This window comes from Ptiloglossa arizonensis, chromosome 1 (genome assembly GCF_051014685.1).
Source record: "Ptiloglossa arizonensis isolate GNS036 chromosome 1, iyPtiAriz1_principal, whole genome shotgun sequence".
Lineage (NCBI taxonomy): Eukaryota > Metazoa > Arthropoda > Insecta > Hymenoptera > Colletidae > Ptiloglossa > Ptiloglossa arizonensis.
The window spans coordinates 34,359,479-34,375,199 of NC_135048.1; the positions used below are offsets into that span (position 1 = coordinate 34,359,479).

General features: G+C 53.3%; 1 protein-coding gene across 1 annotated transcript in view; it reads right to left on the minus strand.

Annotated features, from left to right (window-relative positions):
• Positions 1–1,571: 1,571 nt before the first annotated feature.
• Positions 1,572–15,721, minus strand: part of Dachs (unconventional myosin-IXb-like dachs) — a 31,112-nt gene continuing 16,962 nt past the window's right edge. Inside the window, exons 2-17 of the mRNA XM_076327667.1 lie at positions 15,034–15,390; positions 13,507–13,793; positions 8,743–8,914; positions 8,493–8,665; positions 8,255–8,414; positions 8,061–8,177; positions 7,570–7,805; positions 7,295–7,484; positions 6,600–6,877; positions 6,312–6,501; positions 5,733–5,904; positions 5,426–5,637; positions 4,837–5,099; positions 4,341–4,613; positions 4,121–4,220; positions 1,572–3,795 (exon numbers count right to left, since the gene is read on the minus strand). Coding sequence (XP_076183782.1) covers positions 3,638–3,795; positions 4,121–4,220; positions 4,341–4,613; positions 4,837–5,099; positions 5,426–5,637; positions 5,733–5,904; positions 6,312–6,501; positions 6,600–6,877; positions 7,295–7,484; positions 7,570–7,805; positions 8,061–8,177; positions 8,255–8,414; positions 8,493–8,665; positions 8,743–8,914; positions 13,507–13,793; positions 15,034–15,390 — 3,338 coding nt within the window. The 3' untranslated portion in view covers positions 1,572–3,637. The remainder of the gene's footprint in view (positions 3,796–4,120; positions 4,221–4,340; positions 4,614–4,836; positions 5,100–5,425; positions 5,638–5,732; positions 5,905–6,311; positions 6,502–6,599; positions 6,878–7,294; positions 7,485–7,569; positions 7,806–8,060; positions 8,178–8,254; positions 8,415–8,492; positions 8,666–8,742; positions 8,915–13,506; positions 13,794–15,033; positions 15,391–15,721) is intronic.

Sequence of the window (15,721 nt, forward strand, 5' to 3'; positions counted from 1 at the left end):
TACTCTCTTAAAATTCTCCGCGTGCTTCGTTAAATATCCCATCCTCTTCCCTCCACCCTCCCTCCCGTCCCCCTCCCCGCGAGTTGGTCGAATAATTAACCAAATTCCTGTCCGCTGCAACGAGATCAAAGCGGCTGAAATAAATCCGGCCGAGCGGAAACGAGTCGAGCGAGTTGCATAAACGTTGCCCGGTCCCTACGAAACGATGTTAATTAAAAGCTAATTAACGCCGGATTCGCGGAAATCAGTCGCGTCGGTAGTTAATAACTTCGGCGAGCGAACGAGCGAGCGAGAGGGAGAACGAACCAACCAACGAGCGAGCGAGCGAGCGAGCGAACGTTGGAATCGTCTCGATACGACGTCGAAACGCGTTGTTATTAACTCGTACGCGACATAATTTTGCTAGGCGCAGCGGCGCGTGTAGCTGCAACGTGCACTCGAGCCACGTGTGCACGTGCAGCCAGCCGCGAGTAAGTCACTCGGCGCGTTAAGTTTGCCCCCTTTGACGCGCGGCTCTGCCCGCAAGGGAGACGTCTTCGCGGCGTCGGGACGCCCGAACGACGCCTCGACACCGGTGCACCCGGGAATCCGCGACCGAGTCAAAGTATACGCGCGGAGCTTAACGTTGCTCGCGAACCTTTAGGAAACGCCGCGTTACGCCATTACCGGAACGACGAAGACGATGCAATTAACGAGGCGGGGAGGGGGCGGGGGCGGGGGCGGGAGCAGCCCTCGGATTACGAATAACTGCGAAGAAGGGGTGCGAGGGGATGCAGCGTTTTGTCGCGACTCGGTACCGCGTCCCGTTTCCCGAGATGACGTACAAGCTGTCTTTTAAGCGGTGCGAAATGAAAATATGCAACGAAATCTTTCCCCACGGAGCTCGATTTTCGAAGAAATTTATTTCGAAGATTCTTTGACGTTTCACCGTGCTGGGTGTCGTTACTCGCGTCGATCGTAAGCTGAGAGAACGGTACGGTATTACCTTTTTCAACCGATCGAAACGAACGAACGACGATAGAATAGAACGAACAACCCGCGAACAACCGTTCGGGAACACCGAGGCGAGCAAAAACCTGTAGTAATGGCCAGACCCGAATATTCGAAATCGATTTTCTCGAAAACAAAACCACCTACGGAAAAAACTGTTATTCCGTATTTTCGTCTCACTTTTTCCCACAGAATAACCATATCGCGGCTCGCGACTACCGGTTTACCGAGTGGCCCGTACACGGGAATAAAATGGTATAAAAATATTTCGCAACCCGGCTTGTGGGCTTCGCCGAATCAAACCACCCCGAGCGAGACAAATATTTGTACGGGTCTGCTAACACCGGAAGTAATCCTGTAGGAGCGTTAATGCTGGATATAGTTGATGTTATCGAAGCGGTTTAAACCGGGGGACCCTTCCGCGGCTCTCTCGAGAGTTCCGTTCGATTCTCTTCGAAAAGGGAAACAAACGAGAGAGCAAAGTATCGCTCGGTCCGTAAAAAATAATCGCGTACCAAGTAACGAAACGAGGAGAGGGGGAACCGTTGTTCGAAATGATCCATTTCACCGTGAACCGTTCTCAAAGACGCTTATACTTTATTCCAGAACTCCTCGACGCGCTTACAGCTACCTATACGCGTGCTTCGGCTTCCGGTATCTGTAAACTACGTTAACGTCGGCATACATACTCGTATGTACAGTCCTCGAGACGCTGCTCTCGAGAGTTTCTAGGGCGAACCGTTCTCAATGGACGCTTACATCGTTTCTAACCGAACGAGTTCCGTGTATCTACAAAGCGGTCTACCTCAACCGATTCGCTGTTGCAACTGTTGCGTTATGATTATCGCGATAGAACGATGATAGAGTAACGGATCCATTAGGCCTATCGTTTATTGCTACTGTCGAGGATGTCCTTACGATAACTAATATAATACACGTGCGAACGCACGACCAAACCACCGAATTCCGTCCACCGCGCGGTTCTTTTTTCTTTTTCTTTCTCTGTGACGCTTCCGGATCGATGAAATCTCGAGGAACGAAGAGCGGACGAAATTCGGTGGTTTCGCGGCGCACATAGCGACAGATTTCCTTCTAGAAATTGGCACTAAGAATTCAAAGACAGACGAAAGAATACTGTTGGTAAATATCGTTCAACCACGGGCTTCGAACCTTCCTCGTCGGGGCCACTCCTCGCTAACGCTTCCCAAGAGGGCTCTCTTCGAACTCTCGATCGTTCGAGCTCGCTCCCCGCGGTTTCTTCTTGGACGACCGAGTCGCCGTTAAAATCTCCTCCGAGGACCTTGGCAAATATTATATTTATAGACCGCGAGGAGACGAGACGAAACAAAGAAAGAAGTTCCCCGTCGAAGATCGTAGGGTTAAGCGCGTGCCACGGATCAGGCTCACGTAGCGTTACGTGACACCCGTTACGCTATACACGTAAAATCTATGCGTAGATGTATACGGTTAAGATATTTTCAGCCTATCGTGGCCCGAGTTCTCACGGTTGAGACCGTTCGAGGTTTCCGGTGGCGAGCAACGTCCGTCGTTTCGAGCGCGTCGCGACGGTACAACTTCGTCGGTAGTCCGAGTTACGCATTCGTAGCTGTCCACGTTTATCGATCACCGCTCACGGCTTTCAATCGGGAGCGAATAATATCAATTAGAAAGTCTCGACGAACGAACCTCCGCGACTAAAAATAATCTCGACGTTGCGCTACCGCCCGATCCGTTCTCCAACCAGCGTCTCGATGTAAAATCCGTTCAAATTGAATTCACAAATTTCCCAATTACGCCGCAACGGTGTATCCGGCGCGCCGTCATTATTAGTTCGGAAAGGACCGAGATCCGCGCCGGGACGGTCTATATTAAAGACACCTGCCGGCAAGAATTTTTCGAGCTAATATCGTTCGTTTGGAAAGGAAAAACACGAGCTACTCGTGGACAATTAAAAAAGGGGACGCTTCTCCGTATGGCGCCCCGTTTACCGTTGCCGAGCGGTGTTGTTCCCCGTCGACGTTTCAAAGGAGTTTCCACGTTCCTATAAGCTCTCGGTCGTTTCGGTTATTCGTAAACCGGTGTGTCCAAAAGGACGTCGCTCTTGTCCACCGAAATCCCCGAACAGCGTTTGTACACGGTTGTACGTCTCTCTGTTTCTCGACGCGAGCCGGCAGCGGCTCGAAGGTATTTAACGGCTAACGTGCTTACTAATTCGAAAACGTACGTCGACGTGCGTGTACTTATCTACATGGAAGACGAACGTGACTCACCGCGGTCGACGGTGAACACGGGAGGGTAGGAAGAGCGGTTCGAACGTCGACGGTGAACCTCGTTGCGCGGCCGCGTCTCGAACGGCCGATAAGCACACCGTTCCAGCGACTTCCGCGTTGAACTCGCTCAACGGCCGGTGTAATTAATTAAAGGACAAAGTTCAGTGTCCCGCGGAACCCGCTTCGCCGCGAGCCAGACGCCGCCCTTCTAATCTCGATGCGGCGAGGTTCTCCCGATTCGTCGCGCGGACTCTCGGCGTCGACGAGTCCCCGCGCACGTCACCGACGATTCGAATTTCGTGGCGCGTCGCGGCGCGGATCCGCGGCCGTGATACGGCGCGTTCGTACAATCGGTCAACACGGAATAAATAACGCGTTCAAACGTTAATATTACAGGGCTTCAGCTCCATGAACTGATACGGCACGTGCAACGTCGTGTTGTTGTGCTCCACCAGGAGGTGACCGCGCCTGGGGGACGCCCCTACCACCAGAACCGTCTCGCCTTTCAGCAGGACAACCTCTCCTTCTCCCTCCTCTGAAACAACAACAATTTCGGGGGAATTGGGAATGCAGGAACGCTAACTCGATTAACGGGTTGGTCGTGAAATCGTCGACCGAATACTCGAAATCGTTCAAATTTATCCAACGTGGACGATGCCCGAAGGGTACCCAAGAACGGGAGAACGGTCGGTTGAAATTATTATTTTTCAGCGGTCCAAGGCCTGGTAAAGTTCGACCTTTTACCGAGATCCCGTAGCGCGAATGTAAACGGTTTACAATCGTTCGTTGAAACCGAGTCAAGGGGTAACCGTTTCTTTCGAGGTTGAGCACTTTCTTTCACGAAACGAAGTGTCTCTTACCTGGGAAAGGCATCTTCATGATCCTCGTTTGCGGATAACCCAACTTCGTGTTACCTGTCACGGTGTAGGACCTGCTGGGTGGGACAGGAGGCGGTCGTTCCTGAAACAAAGTTCCAAAGACTTCCTCTTCCATTCGACGGTGAACAAAGTTTCAGGTTGAATTTATAAAGGAATCCGAAAGAAACGAGATCGGTGGAAATCCGCGAGAAGCGACTCTTACCAAATCCAACCCAAAGAGGGTGCACGTCTGTTGGATCATCTTCTGATCCGCACACTTCTCCGATGGATCAGGGGGTGGCGTACCGGCGATCGGTTGCGGCCTGGGTCGCGTTCCGGTTCCGGTTCCAGCGGCGGTGGTCACGTTTCTCTGAACGGTGCCGGTGTTGGTCGAGGTCGGCTGTTGGTGTTTCTTCTGCCCGATCCCGGACGTCACGCCTATCGTGGTCTTCCTCAGCGGCCATCTTCTTCGTACTCTCCAACCTCTCCACGTAGCCTGATCATCGGATAAACGAGAGGGGAGTTGACGACATCGAGGTAATCCGATTCGATGGTTTCGCGCGAAAGGGAATCGTGGACGCTACTTTTGAACCGACGTACAAAAAAAAATAAACCCCCCCTCGACACTAAAACGCGTATAGAATTATCTTCAAGGTCTCGTTGAGTTTCACCGGCGAATCGATTCTTTTTCGACGTTTAAACGCGAAAAATGATATCACCTGTATCGCGGTGGCGGCCCTCCTCCTTGTTTCCGAGCGTAGATTCTCTAGCTGCTGCCTGATACCCTCGCTGAGGAAGATGTGCCTCTTGCCGAGCGCCCAGCTGGTACTCGCGCCGAATTTGCTCTTCAATTGTTGGGCGTTCTGTAGAATGAGCTTGGTGTCCTCTACGGCTTGCTCCTCGGCGCGGCGCAGCTGCTTGAAGGGCGCGATCAGTCTGTACCTGGCGTTGAACGCCTTGAAGCGCATCCGATGCGGGTAGCCTGGGGTACGGGAAAGGTTCTCGATGATTGGAAGTTTCTCGATTCGGGTTCGAGTATTTTCGTCGGAATCGAGTCTCGGGGCGACTTCTCGATCCCGATTCACCGTGACTCGGTGCCTACTTTGTCCCGGATTATCGAGACTCCGCTGGGACGCGAACTAGGAAGTAATATCGCGCTCCCGGAGAGACAGCCGGCTGTCTAGCGGGTACGCGGAGCCAGCTCGCCGCCGAAAGAGCAAACGCGAGCTCTAACGTCGCACGATAACCGAGACCTAAGCCCGGACGCGCGCATGTAAGTTCAACGTCCGGAATAGTTTCAAGACGTACCTCCGGCCATTAGATTTACTGTCTCCAGAACTTGAAGGGATCGTATCTGACGCATAGTCACGCCTCGGTCTAGGTGGAGCGGGGTTTCTGTGCCGTTGCTTCTAATGCACCTGACAAAGTGGGGTCTGGCATGGACGAGAGTTCTCAAGAGATTATCCAGCCTCGTGTGGAAGTCCTGAGTCAACGTGGAGATCGGCTCGTCCCCGTTCAAACTGAAATCACGAGCACACAAACACGATCGATCGCCATCCGCGGAGGAGTCATGCGCGTTTCGATCTACGGTTACGGCTCGAACCGGATGTCTTACAGGTCTGTGTGAGACGTCGGCGATATCCTGAAGCTGACGCCCCTGGGCACGGTGTCGCTCGCGTAGAGAGCTTTCAGCTCGCTGCCGAACAGGTGGGTCGCGAAACCGAAGCTGCACGTGTGCTTGTAGAACACGGCGACCAGATCGTCGGGCACTACGTCTTTATTGGTATCTTCGGATGGGAAAAATGTACTTTACAACGAGCGGTAGCGTGATTTTCTTTGTTTTTTGTTTCTTTCTTTTTTTCCTCTTTCTTTTCGTAGAAACAAAGGGACGTCGACGACGGTTTTGCCGTTAAGCGGGGTATTCCCGTATACCGATGCTCCAGAAAATATACGACCTTCTGAATTAGAAATTAAACGTACAGGTACGAATTTCGATCGAGCAAAAATCGAATTGGCAAGCTCGTTGACTATTTCCTACGGTGTGTCGTAAATATCTGTGTCGTTATCTTAAGTAGACGAAAGTTTGAGCAAACGTCGTTGGAAGAAGGATCGATTCGATCGACACGTCGCGCGAGAGTGTCCCCTGGACACCCGCTGTACTTGTACCGGAGGGAAGTGATTTTTTCGTACGCACCCAAGAAGTCCGACGCGTCGTAAGTGACCCTGCCGGCGAAATGCTGTATCCCGAAGGATCTGCAGTCGACGGTCCTCGGCTCGAACAACCGTGGATTCTGTTTGTGTTGCACCTTCACTTTGGCCACGTAGCTTTCGGCAGTACCGCGTATCGAGCACTCGACGTCCAGCATGCTCAGCAATCCGGTGCGCTACGGACGAAACGCGTGGACAACGCTTACGCCTCGCACGACAAATCATCGGCCACGCGTTCACGAGCCAGGAGCGTAAAATCGTTCGAGCGACTCACCAGGGAGGAAATGAGATCGATGCACGGCACGTTGTCGACGTAGTCGACCTCCACGTCGCACCGTATCCCCTCGTCGCGGCAGCTCTCGATCGAGCTTTTGAATATGTGGGTGTTGTAGAAGTGTTGCATCGTCTCCGCGCAGAGATTGATGCACAGGTGCTCCAGCTGGCTGGGTTTCGGGTCCTCGAAGCCGAACATGTCCAGGATGCCGATGAAACCGTCCGTCGCGTGTCTCACGGCGTTGTTCAGCGCGGTCATGCTTCTGGAACCGGTGCCACCTGGACGCGACACGAAACACCAAAGATTTGTAAGCGGAAGACGATGATTGGGTCAACGAGAGCGTCGAGAGCGATCCCGATTCGTTCTTCGTTCCTACGATCGACGCTACTGTCGCTCGATCGTTCAGAATCTTCGAACGGTCCGCTTTGCCGAGCCACTTCGAAAGAAAATCGATCCAGATCGAAGGAACAGAGTCCAAAGGTCGATGGCTCCTTCGAGCAACTTTCGAGGCTAGTGAATTGTACTCGAAGCGAGCAATTTCGCGGAGACAACGATCGCCGGCTAATCGCCATTAACTCGGTCCTCCGACCGAGATTGTCCAGGATCAATAGGATCGGCGATCCGAGTCGGAGCGAGTTAATCCCGAGAAGCTTCTAATCTTCGAGTAAACAACTACGCGATCCTTGTGCACTTGCCTGCGGAGCTCCCAATGGTCGAGGCATGCTGACTGGTCACCTCGGCCTGATTATGAACGGACTCGTTCGAATCGGACGAGAGCGTGCCGAGGGTAGAGCCTAATCTCTTCAAGCTGTTCGCACGCCTGACGATAGTGGCCACGGTGCGGCAGTAGAGCGCTTTCGCCAACGAGTCCCTGGTCATGTTAGACTGCATAAACAAACACCCTTCAACATGGTTCCGGTCCGACAGGCGAGTGTTTGGATCAGATTGCGCGCAACGAGTTACACAGTACCATATTCGCGTCGCAGACGGACTTGACCAGTTGTCCGCGTGCGTTGTGGGTCCTCGAGGTGAGGCCCCTCAACAAGGCCGGTGGCGGGACACCCAGGAGGGCCGCGACCGAGGCCAACTCGTTCTCACCAATCACGCCGACCTCCACGCCCGGACGATCCGTGAAACCCACGTTTCCCAAAATCAGCACCGCCGCGAGGACTCTCACCACATCTAAAAAGGGTATACCCAGCACTCCTGAAAAGAAAACGTAACTGGATAAAGAGACGACTTCTAGTCTGGACGTCCGTTCTAATCGCGAGTAGAGACAAAGAGGGAGGGGGAACCTTGCGTCGAGAACTCGTAATTGGTTCTTCGATCGATAAACGCGATGGAAAAAATGTCGACAAACGTTGCTCGAGAATCGGTAATCGATCCGCGCACCGGGTCGATTCCTTCCGCGACACCTCGCGAACGTATCGAGCGGTGTCGGAAGGAATCGCGAGTACGTACCCAAGCAAGCCTTCCACGCTTGAAACCTGATGGCGTCCTCGGCTTCGTCCTGCCTAGTGTCGCCCTGCTGGAGGTACCTCAGGTTCTTCAAATTGTAACCCTCCAAATTAAGTTTGACTGTTGAGTAAAACACGGACCGAATAAAGTTCGACCACCGTAAATCGGTATCACGCTAAATGTCTGATCGTCTCTACCTCGTTCCTCGTGCGAAAGGCCGGCCAGCATTTGGTAAAATATGTGATAGTTCTTCTCGTCGGGCAGGGGCCTGATGACCCGCGTTTGATCCAAGAAATAACAATGTATCTTCGTTCTGTACAAAGCCCCGTCCGTCACCTGAACCTCGATAAAGTGACCCTAGAGTAAACACGTTGTCGGTGAACTCCTTAACGAAAACACAGTAACTCGTGGTTAAATATACGTATCGTCACGTACTATCCTGGAACTCTCCGAGTTGGTGGCGGTCTTCGCGGATCCCAAGGACCTGAGGACGGTAAAGGCCGCAGCCAGGTGTTTGAAGGCGTCGGTTTCGGGCCCACCGCCGGCAACGTCGAACAACTGCCTGAGCAACAACATGGAGGCGTACGTCTTCCCCGAGCCGCTTGTCCCTGAATCGAACACGGAAATGTGTTTTCTTCCAATTCGTAAACCGGAACCGGAATCTAGAGAACCGTTGACGGTTTACCGGAAAGAATGATGGCTTGAGGGTAACCGGTCTCCGATTGCTGTCTCACGGCCTCCTGGACGACTTTGTTCAGCTGAGGCGCCAAAGGTACGGCCCTGGTGCTCGTCAACGTCAATGGATTCCCCACGTCCGTGTAAGGATTGATACAGACCAGGATGGGACCCACGTTCGTCTGAAATGCGTTTCGATCAACCACACTTTCGAGCGTCGATTCAGCCTTAAAAGTTTACCACGTTTACGTATCGTTTGTCAACGTTCGCGTATCGATACACGGCTTTGAAAATCGCCCTTTTGCACGGGTAATTGAAACGTTTTATCGAACCGGGAAACCCTGTTCCTTTCTCTCGGGAAAAGAACAAATATTAGATTGTTCGGAAAGTCGTTTCGTATTTTTCAAACACGATTCTTTTAGAGTCTATATAAATGTTTCTACGCTCTAAAAAAATCGCGTTTCATTTTCACCGAAAAAAAACGAATCTAGTCCGAACGACCCAATAGAATGCTCGTGTATCGTCGATCGGGTTACGTCGCTCAGATTCTCTCCCGTGGTTGGTCGTATCCTAGGACATCGGACGTGCTCGAGCGACATCGTAGTATCTTCGATGTACACCAAGACGAGGATCTTCCCCTTGACGCGTGTTCTCAATTAACACGCGTTCCACGGTCAGTCGAGAATCAATTTTCCAGCTACGAGAATCCGATCGACTCCTGGTCCGGTGGTACGCCGCGGACGAACAATCGATCCATCCCGAGGCCTGGAACGCGCGACGCCGAGGTTGAAATCGGCGCCAATTCCCGGGCAAACGTTCCCGAAGAAGCATCGCTGTCTGATATTTCACTTCGCGCCATCCGCAGACCGCAGCTTCCTCCAATAACATCCCAGGAGGGGGATAAAAGGAAGCCTCGAACCGTCGAGCGGCGGAGACTTAGAAATCGGGACAGTCGGGGCGGCGTACGATAGGGGCGGGGGAACGGGGGCAGGAGGTGGAGGACAGGAAAGACGAAGGAGAAGACGAAGGAGGTAAAGAGCACAGGGTGGTGCAACAGGCTACGGAGCGGCGAGGCTTTGGCGGGCCTTGGTTCCTATTAGAAGCCCACCTAGAGAAAGCAACGCGCCGGAGGACGAACAAAAAGGTGAAAAACGCCCGAAAGCCGAGTGGAGAGGGAGAGAACCGGTCCCGTCTCGGGGCCCGTTGCTAGCGATGGGCGTTCGAGACTCTTCGTTCGCAGCGTTACGAGCAACTCGTTCGAGATCGTTTCTCGACGTTGGACGAGCGTCCCTGAAGAAGGAACCACGATCGCCTCGATCGTTTTCGGTGCTTCGAATTTTGCCCGCGAACGATTCGGGGAATCGGTTTCGAAAGTCGATCGCGGCCGGTACTTGCGTTACTTGGGCGTTTCCGAGTATCCAAGGTCGTTTTTGAATTCTCAAAGGGGGATCTCGTTTGGTCGCAGCGATCGGTGTCGACGATAGGTCGCGAGCGAGAACGCGTCGCCGTGTTTACTCGTTCGATCGTATCTGAACGCGTCTCGAGTCCGTCGCTAGTCACGGGGCAGCTAACGCGCCGGAGAAGGAGAACCGAGGTGGAAAGGAGACGGACGGGAGAAGGTCGAAACGAAAAGAAATACAAGGAGAGAGAACACAAAGTGGTGGTGGGGCCGCGGGGGGTGGAAACAGGAATGGTAAACTCGACGGAGGAAAAACACGGACGGAGACGGAGACGGAGAACGAACGAGAAATCGATCTACGCAGCTGCGTCGAGCATCCGCGTCGAAAGATCGGCCGGGATCGGCGTCCCGCGCACCGGAAGAAACATCTACCCGATCCGATCGAGGATCGATCGACGCGGAAATTACGATTTCCCCGCGCGAATCTCGCTAATGGCACGGGACCCGACCACGTTAACGCGGTGAATAATAATCTTATCTAATCGATGTCCGTTTCCTGTGGAAACTTTGCGTTCAATGGCACTTTCCCTTGCTCCGGGCCGCGTCCGTTCCTTCGTCATTAAGAACGGGACTACTCGGGCCGCGGTCGGAAAATACCGAGGCTGAAACTCCGTAACGGGTTCCACGTCGAAACTAATTGCTCCAGCTGATTCAAGGACGGAAACGAGGCCCTTTTTGCGTCCATCAGGATTGTTCGCGTAGCCCGATCCAATCAAGCCCGGCGCGATATCTGTCCGCGGTCACCCGAAGACTATCGACTTTTTCACCCGAGGCGTTCCCTTTCTTCTCGGCTCGGTTTCCCCTCGTTTAAACGACCTATTGAGAAACTCGTGATTTCTCCGTCGGCTCCGAGCCGAGCGGGTAGGGGCTATCGGCCGCAAAAGGGGCGATTTTTCGCCCGGGTCTCGCTCGTTTCTCGTTCGGCGGGGCCTCGTTAAACCCGACAACCGAGCGTACTTACCTCGAAAGACGAACACCGGTAGTCGACGCCGAACGACGGAAAAGAAAAACTCGGACGACCCTCGACCGGCCACGATAGCGTCCCGACGCGTCACTCCGCGACCGAGCGCCGTGATTTCGCCCGCGATCGGCAAGAAAAGTTTCAACGATTCTTGATCGCGTTCGCGATACTCGTTCCGAATCGTTTCCTCTCCGTTCGGGATCTACGGCCGTTGTCCTCGAAACGTCGAAATCGATCGGCTGGTTTCTCGGGGGACCGGGAACCGGGAAAGAGGCACGCGTTCAGGAATGCCCGGTGAGAAATTAAAGCGCAGAACACGATAATGGAACGCGAGCGTGCCACCTGCGCGCGATGCCACGCGGACCGAGGAGACAGGGTGAATTCTTAATGGCACGATAGAAGAAGATTACCACCGTCGGTGCAACGAGAATGGCAACGAGGCGGCACGACACTGGAAAATCGTGCCGGCCGCGTAACCTACGCAACGGCGGCCCCTTTCTCGTTCGAACGCTCAAACTTTTTTCATTTCTATCACGGCCTCGAGATCTCTTTCGCTGCGAGAGACCAACGGAGCCGAGGAATCCTACGGGTTCGATCACGGTTACCGAACCGACGCCGTCGTCGATCTTTCGCCGATCGATCGATCGATCGACGCGATCTCCTCGGTGTAACGCGAAATGCAGCGAGTTCGAACTCGAAGTCTCGAGTGTACCGAACCTTTGAGATTTCGAGACCGAAGAGTATCAACGAGTAAATAAATTGTAGACCGTTTTAGGAATAGCTATCGCGGAAACGAGGCATCCTTCGAATTCGGTTGGAACTCGAAGACTCGAACGTACCGAAGGTTCGATATTTCGAGACCAAAGAGTGTTACGCAATAACGAGTGAATCGACTCTGGTCCGTTTTAAGAATCGCTATCGCGGAAACGAGGAATCCTTCGAATTGGACCACGGTTGGAACTCGAAGTCTCGAACGTACCGAACGGTCGAGATTTCGATACCAAAGAGTGTTACGCAATAACGAGTGAATCGACTCTGGTCCGTTTTAAGAATCGCTATCGCGGAAACGAGGAATCTTTCGAATTCGGTTGGAACTCGATACTTAAACGTACCGAACGTTCTAGATGAAAAATTATTACGTAATAACGAGCGAATCGACTCGAATCCGTTTGAAAAATCGCTATCGCGGAAAGAAAGTTCGAAGACGAACCGTGGAATTGAAAGTTACGCAATCCCGTGACACGGGTATCCAGGATGTTTGTTTGCTCGCCGTCAGAGTGTTTTCCGCGCGAAAAAAATGCCCGATCCCGTTGAAACGTCGACTCGTCGAGGAGTCCGGCTTAATTTATCGCTCGCGCGGCACGGAGGTGTCTCCGCTAAATACCTCGCGGACGTATCTCGCGCGGGAATCTCGATTCGGGCGAGCTCGTGGCAAATCGGGCATTCATCTCAATTAGAAGCCACCGCGAAACTTATCGTGTCCGCGCGAGGCGTCGAGCAACACGCTCGCGTCGCTATCGAGGTCCCGGGTGATCGATGCGCCGACGATTCAACGCGGAGGAGACGATCGAGGAACGCGACCGCTTCACGAGCCGGCGAAATTTCACGCGGACACTCCGAACCCGCGATCGTTCCTACGCGGAGCTTGAAAGCATTTCCTGGTCGCAAGGATCTTCCATCGACGACCATTCGTGACGCGTCGAGCACCGCTCCGAGTTTCGGTGCGATCGAGACGCCAAAGTTCGATTCGAGAAACGTACTCGAGATCGTACCCGGTTCGTCGATTCGTTACTCTCGATATCGCGAAAATTTGAATCTCCCCCCTCGAGAGGACTACTCGAAATTAAATATTGGAACCCTTTGAGTGGAAAGCATTTCCTAGTCGCACGAATCTTCCACCGACGACGATTCGTGACGCGTCGAGCACCGCTCCGAGTTTCGTTTCGGTATTCCTCGACCGATGGAGAAGCCAAAGTTCGATTCGAGAAACGTCCTCGAGATCGTTCGCGGTTCGTCGATTCGTTACTCTCGATATCGCGACGATTCGAATCTCAAATTTGTCCCCTCAACAGGACAACTCGAAATTAAATACCGAAACCCTTTACGTGGAAATCGGTTGGACGAATGCGGATCGAAACGGTGAGAAACGAAACAAAGTAACGTCTTACCCGTGAAACAACTAATGAAACGCTATCGAATTCGTTTTTCCTGTTTAGCGAACGTGTACATATTTTACGGGCGATCGAAATCCGTAACCACGAATCGGACTCGTTGCTCGCGAAGTGGTCGGTAAATTGTTTCGAGGCAAATATGTGTATTGCTCTCGAAGCTCGCGTAACGATCGTGGCACTCACGTGATAGTGTTTGGCGCAAAATCGAGCTTGCAGACACTTGAGGACCGCGTCCTCCGTCAGAGGACCCGGTAGGTGAATGAGGTCGTCCAAGGCCGTGGAGCTCGCGGGCCCGGAAGCTGCCGCGGTGCCCTTCGGTAGACATCGATGCTGTCCCTGGTTGCTCTTCGCGTTCTTCACGTCGGCGATGATGCTGGAGATCGGTGGCGATCGCAAACATCCAAGAGCGGTCACGCAGGACACTATACCGTCGTCCGGTATACCATTGTGACGTTTCGGCGAATCCAAGTCTGCGCAGAACGTTTCGTTCGTTCGAGTGAAAAATCTTGTCGATCGAACGTTACCTACCACCTCGAGAATCGAAGTCTCGGCGACGATTTCCGGTAAACGACCGCGAACACGGATATTTCGAATTCGCGATCGAAGAGCGGTACCGCGAGCGTCCCGCGCGGCGAGATACGCGGAATATTCGTGGATTCAAAGAGTCGTCGACAAAAAGTGGAAATTGAAACGGAATCGTCGGTGAACTGTACGCGGGCGCAAATTTCGATTCGAGCGCGACTCGATTGACCGGAAGGAATCAGAGATCGAACGGAGCGTATCGAGCGAGCTGGCCAGCGAACGAACGAATCGCTTTGGGCACGGGCAAATATTTTTATTCCGATGACGAGGAACGAGTCGCTCGCGATCGGGGATGAACCGCGAATCTCACCGGTGAGATATATTTTTCTTCGTTTGTTTCTGCTCGGACCGAACGAAAGTCAACGGAGAACTCGCGGCCCCGAAACTGTTAAATAAATCGTAAAACATTTCCAACGCGAAGGGGAGGAAATACCCGCCGCGTAAACAACCGTGTTTACCGTTCGGATGATTTTGCGGAGAAATCGCTCGTTGGCCCCGGTTATTTAAAATATCGTCCCCGCTCGAAAGCCCTCCCTCCCCTCCCGCCAACCCCCGTGGTCCCTACGCGCGGTCACCGTTTCCTGAAACGCGCGGCGTATCGCGAATTAACGCCGCAATGACGATATTACGCGTCGTTTAAATATTAACAAGCCCGACCGTGCCGGACGTATGTCCACTGTCCACGCGAACCTCCGCGCGTATACGGGGTGGTCCGTTTTAATTCGCGGTAATCGCCTCGGACGCGGCGTCGATTCGAACCCCTCTCCCGACGATGTTACCGTTAATTTACCTGCAAATATCGGACCCGGAGAGCTCGAAAACGATTGCGATAAAGAGCGAACGAACGCGTCGATCGTGCTGGGGGACGAAACGACGATCGACCGAGCCGCGTTTCCAAACCTTTTCCACCGAGCTTCCATACGAAACGTTTACAGAGAGAAACGACGGTCGAGAAATCGTTGGAAAAATTCACCGTCTTCGTTCGAAGCTTCCCACGGCGATACTTAGACCAAGGTTCGCGTAACGTTGAACAAGGACGAAAGCTCGAGACTCGAACGTTACTCCAACGTATTCTCGATTTTTACGGCACCCCGTGTAAGCACGATACGCGTGTCGCGCGTTACTGACCGGATATTAAATTATTAGCCGTGGTCGAGTTGTGGCCGAGCGTGTTCGCGGCCGCATGATTCACGTGCGGATGAACGATCGCGGACGCCGTCAACGTGTGCCCCGAAGGATGTCCGAGACCGTGGGGCAAGGTGGTGGTCAGCGGTAGCGTGGTCCTGGGCGGTACAGCGGGTGCAGGTGAAGACGGCACGCCGCCCTTTTCCGGTCTCTTCGACAGGGGCGCCGACGTGCCGCCGTTCGGCCCTGAATTGTTCGGTGGCCGGCTAACGTGCAGCCGGTTCCTCAGGGTCACCAATTCCGTGCTCAGGCTCCTGAGACGCTGCTGTAGGTGCACGGCTTCGTTCGAGGACGAGGCATCTGTAAAAGGCAAACGCGATGCGTGAGACGTTCACCGAACATTTTTCGTGCGACTCGGCCCAACGGTGCGACGGCAGACCGACGACCTTGAACGGCCAACGATTTCCACACCCCGAGACCGAATCGCCGACTCGAGCTCTACACGAGACCGTCCTTAACCCATTTTTCTCCTCGCGTTCTGTTCACGATGGAAAGGAAAAAAAAGAAGGGAAAAAGAAAAATAAGAAAAAAAAACCGCTTGGAACTCTCGAGGTGGACAGCGCTCGACGAACGTACCAGAAAGCTCCCGATAAACGCGGCTCGAGAAACCGATATTTCCAAAGATACGAAA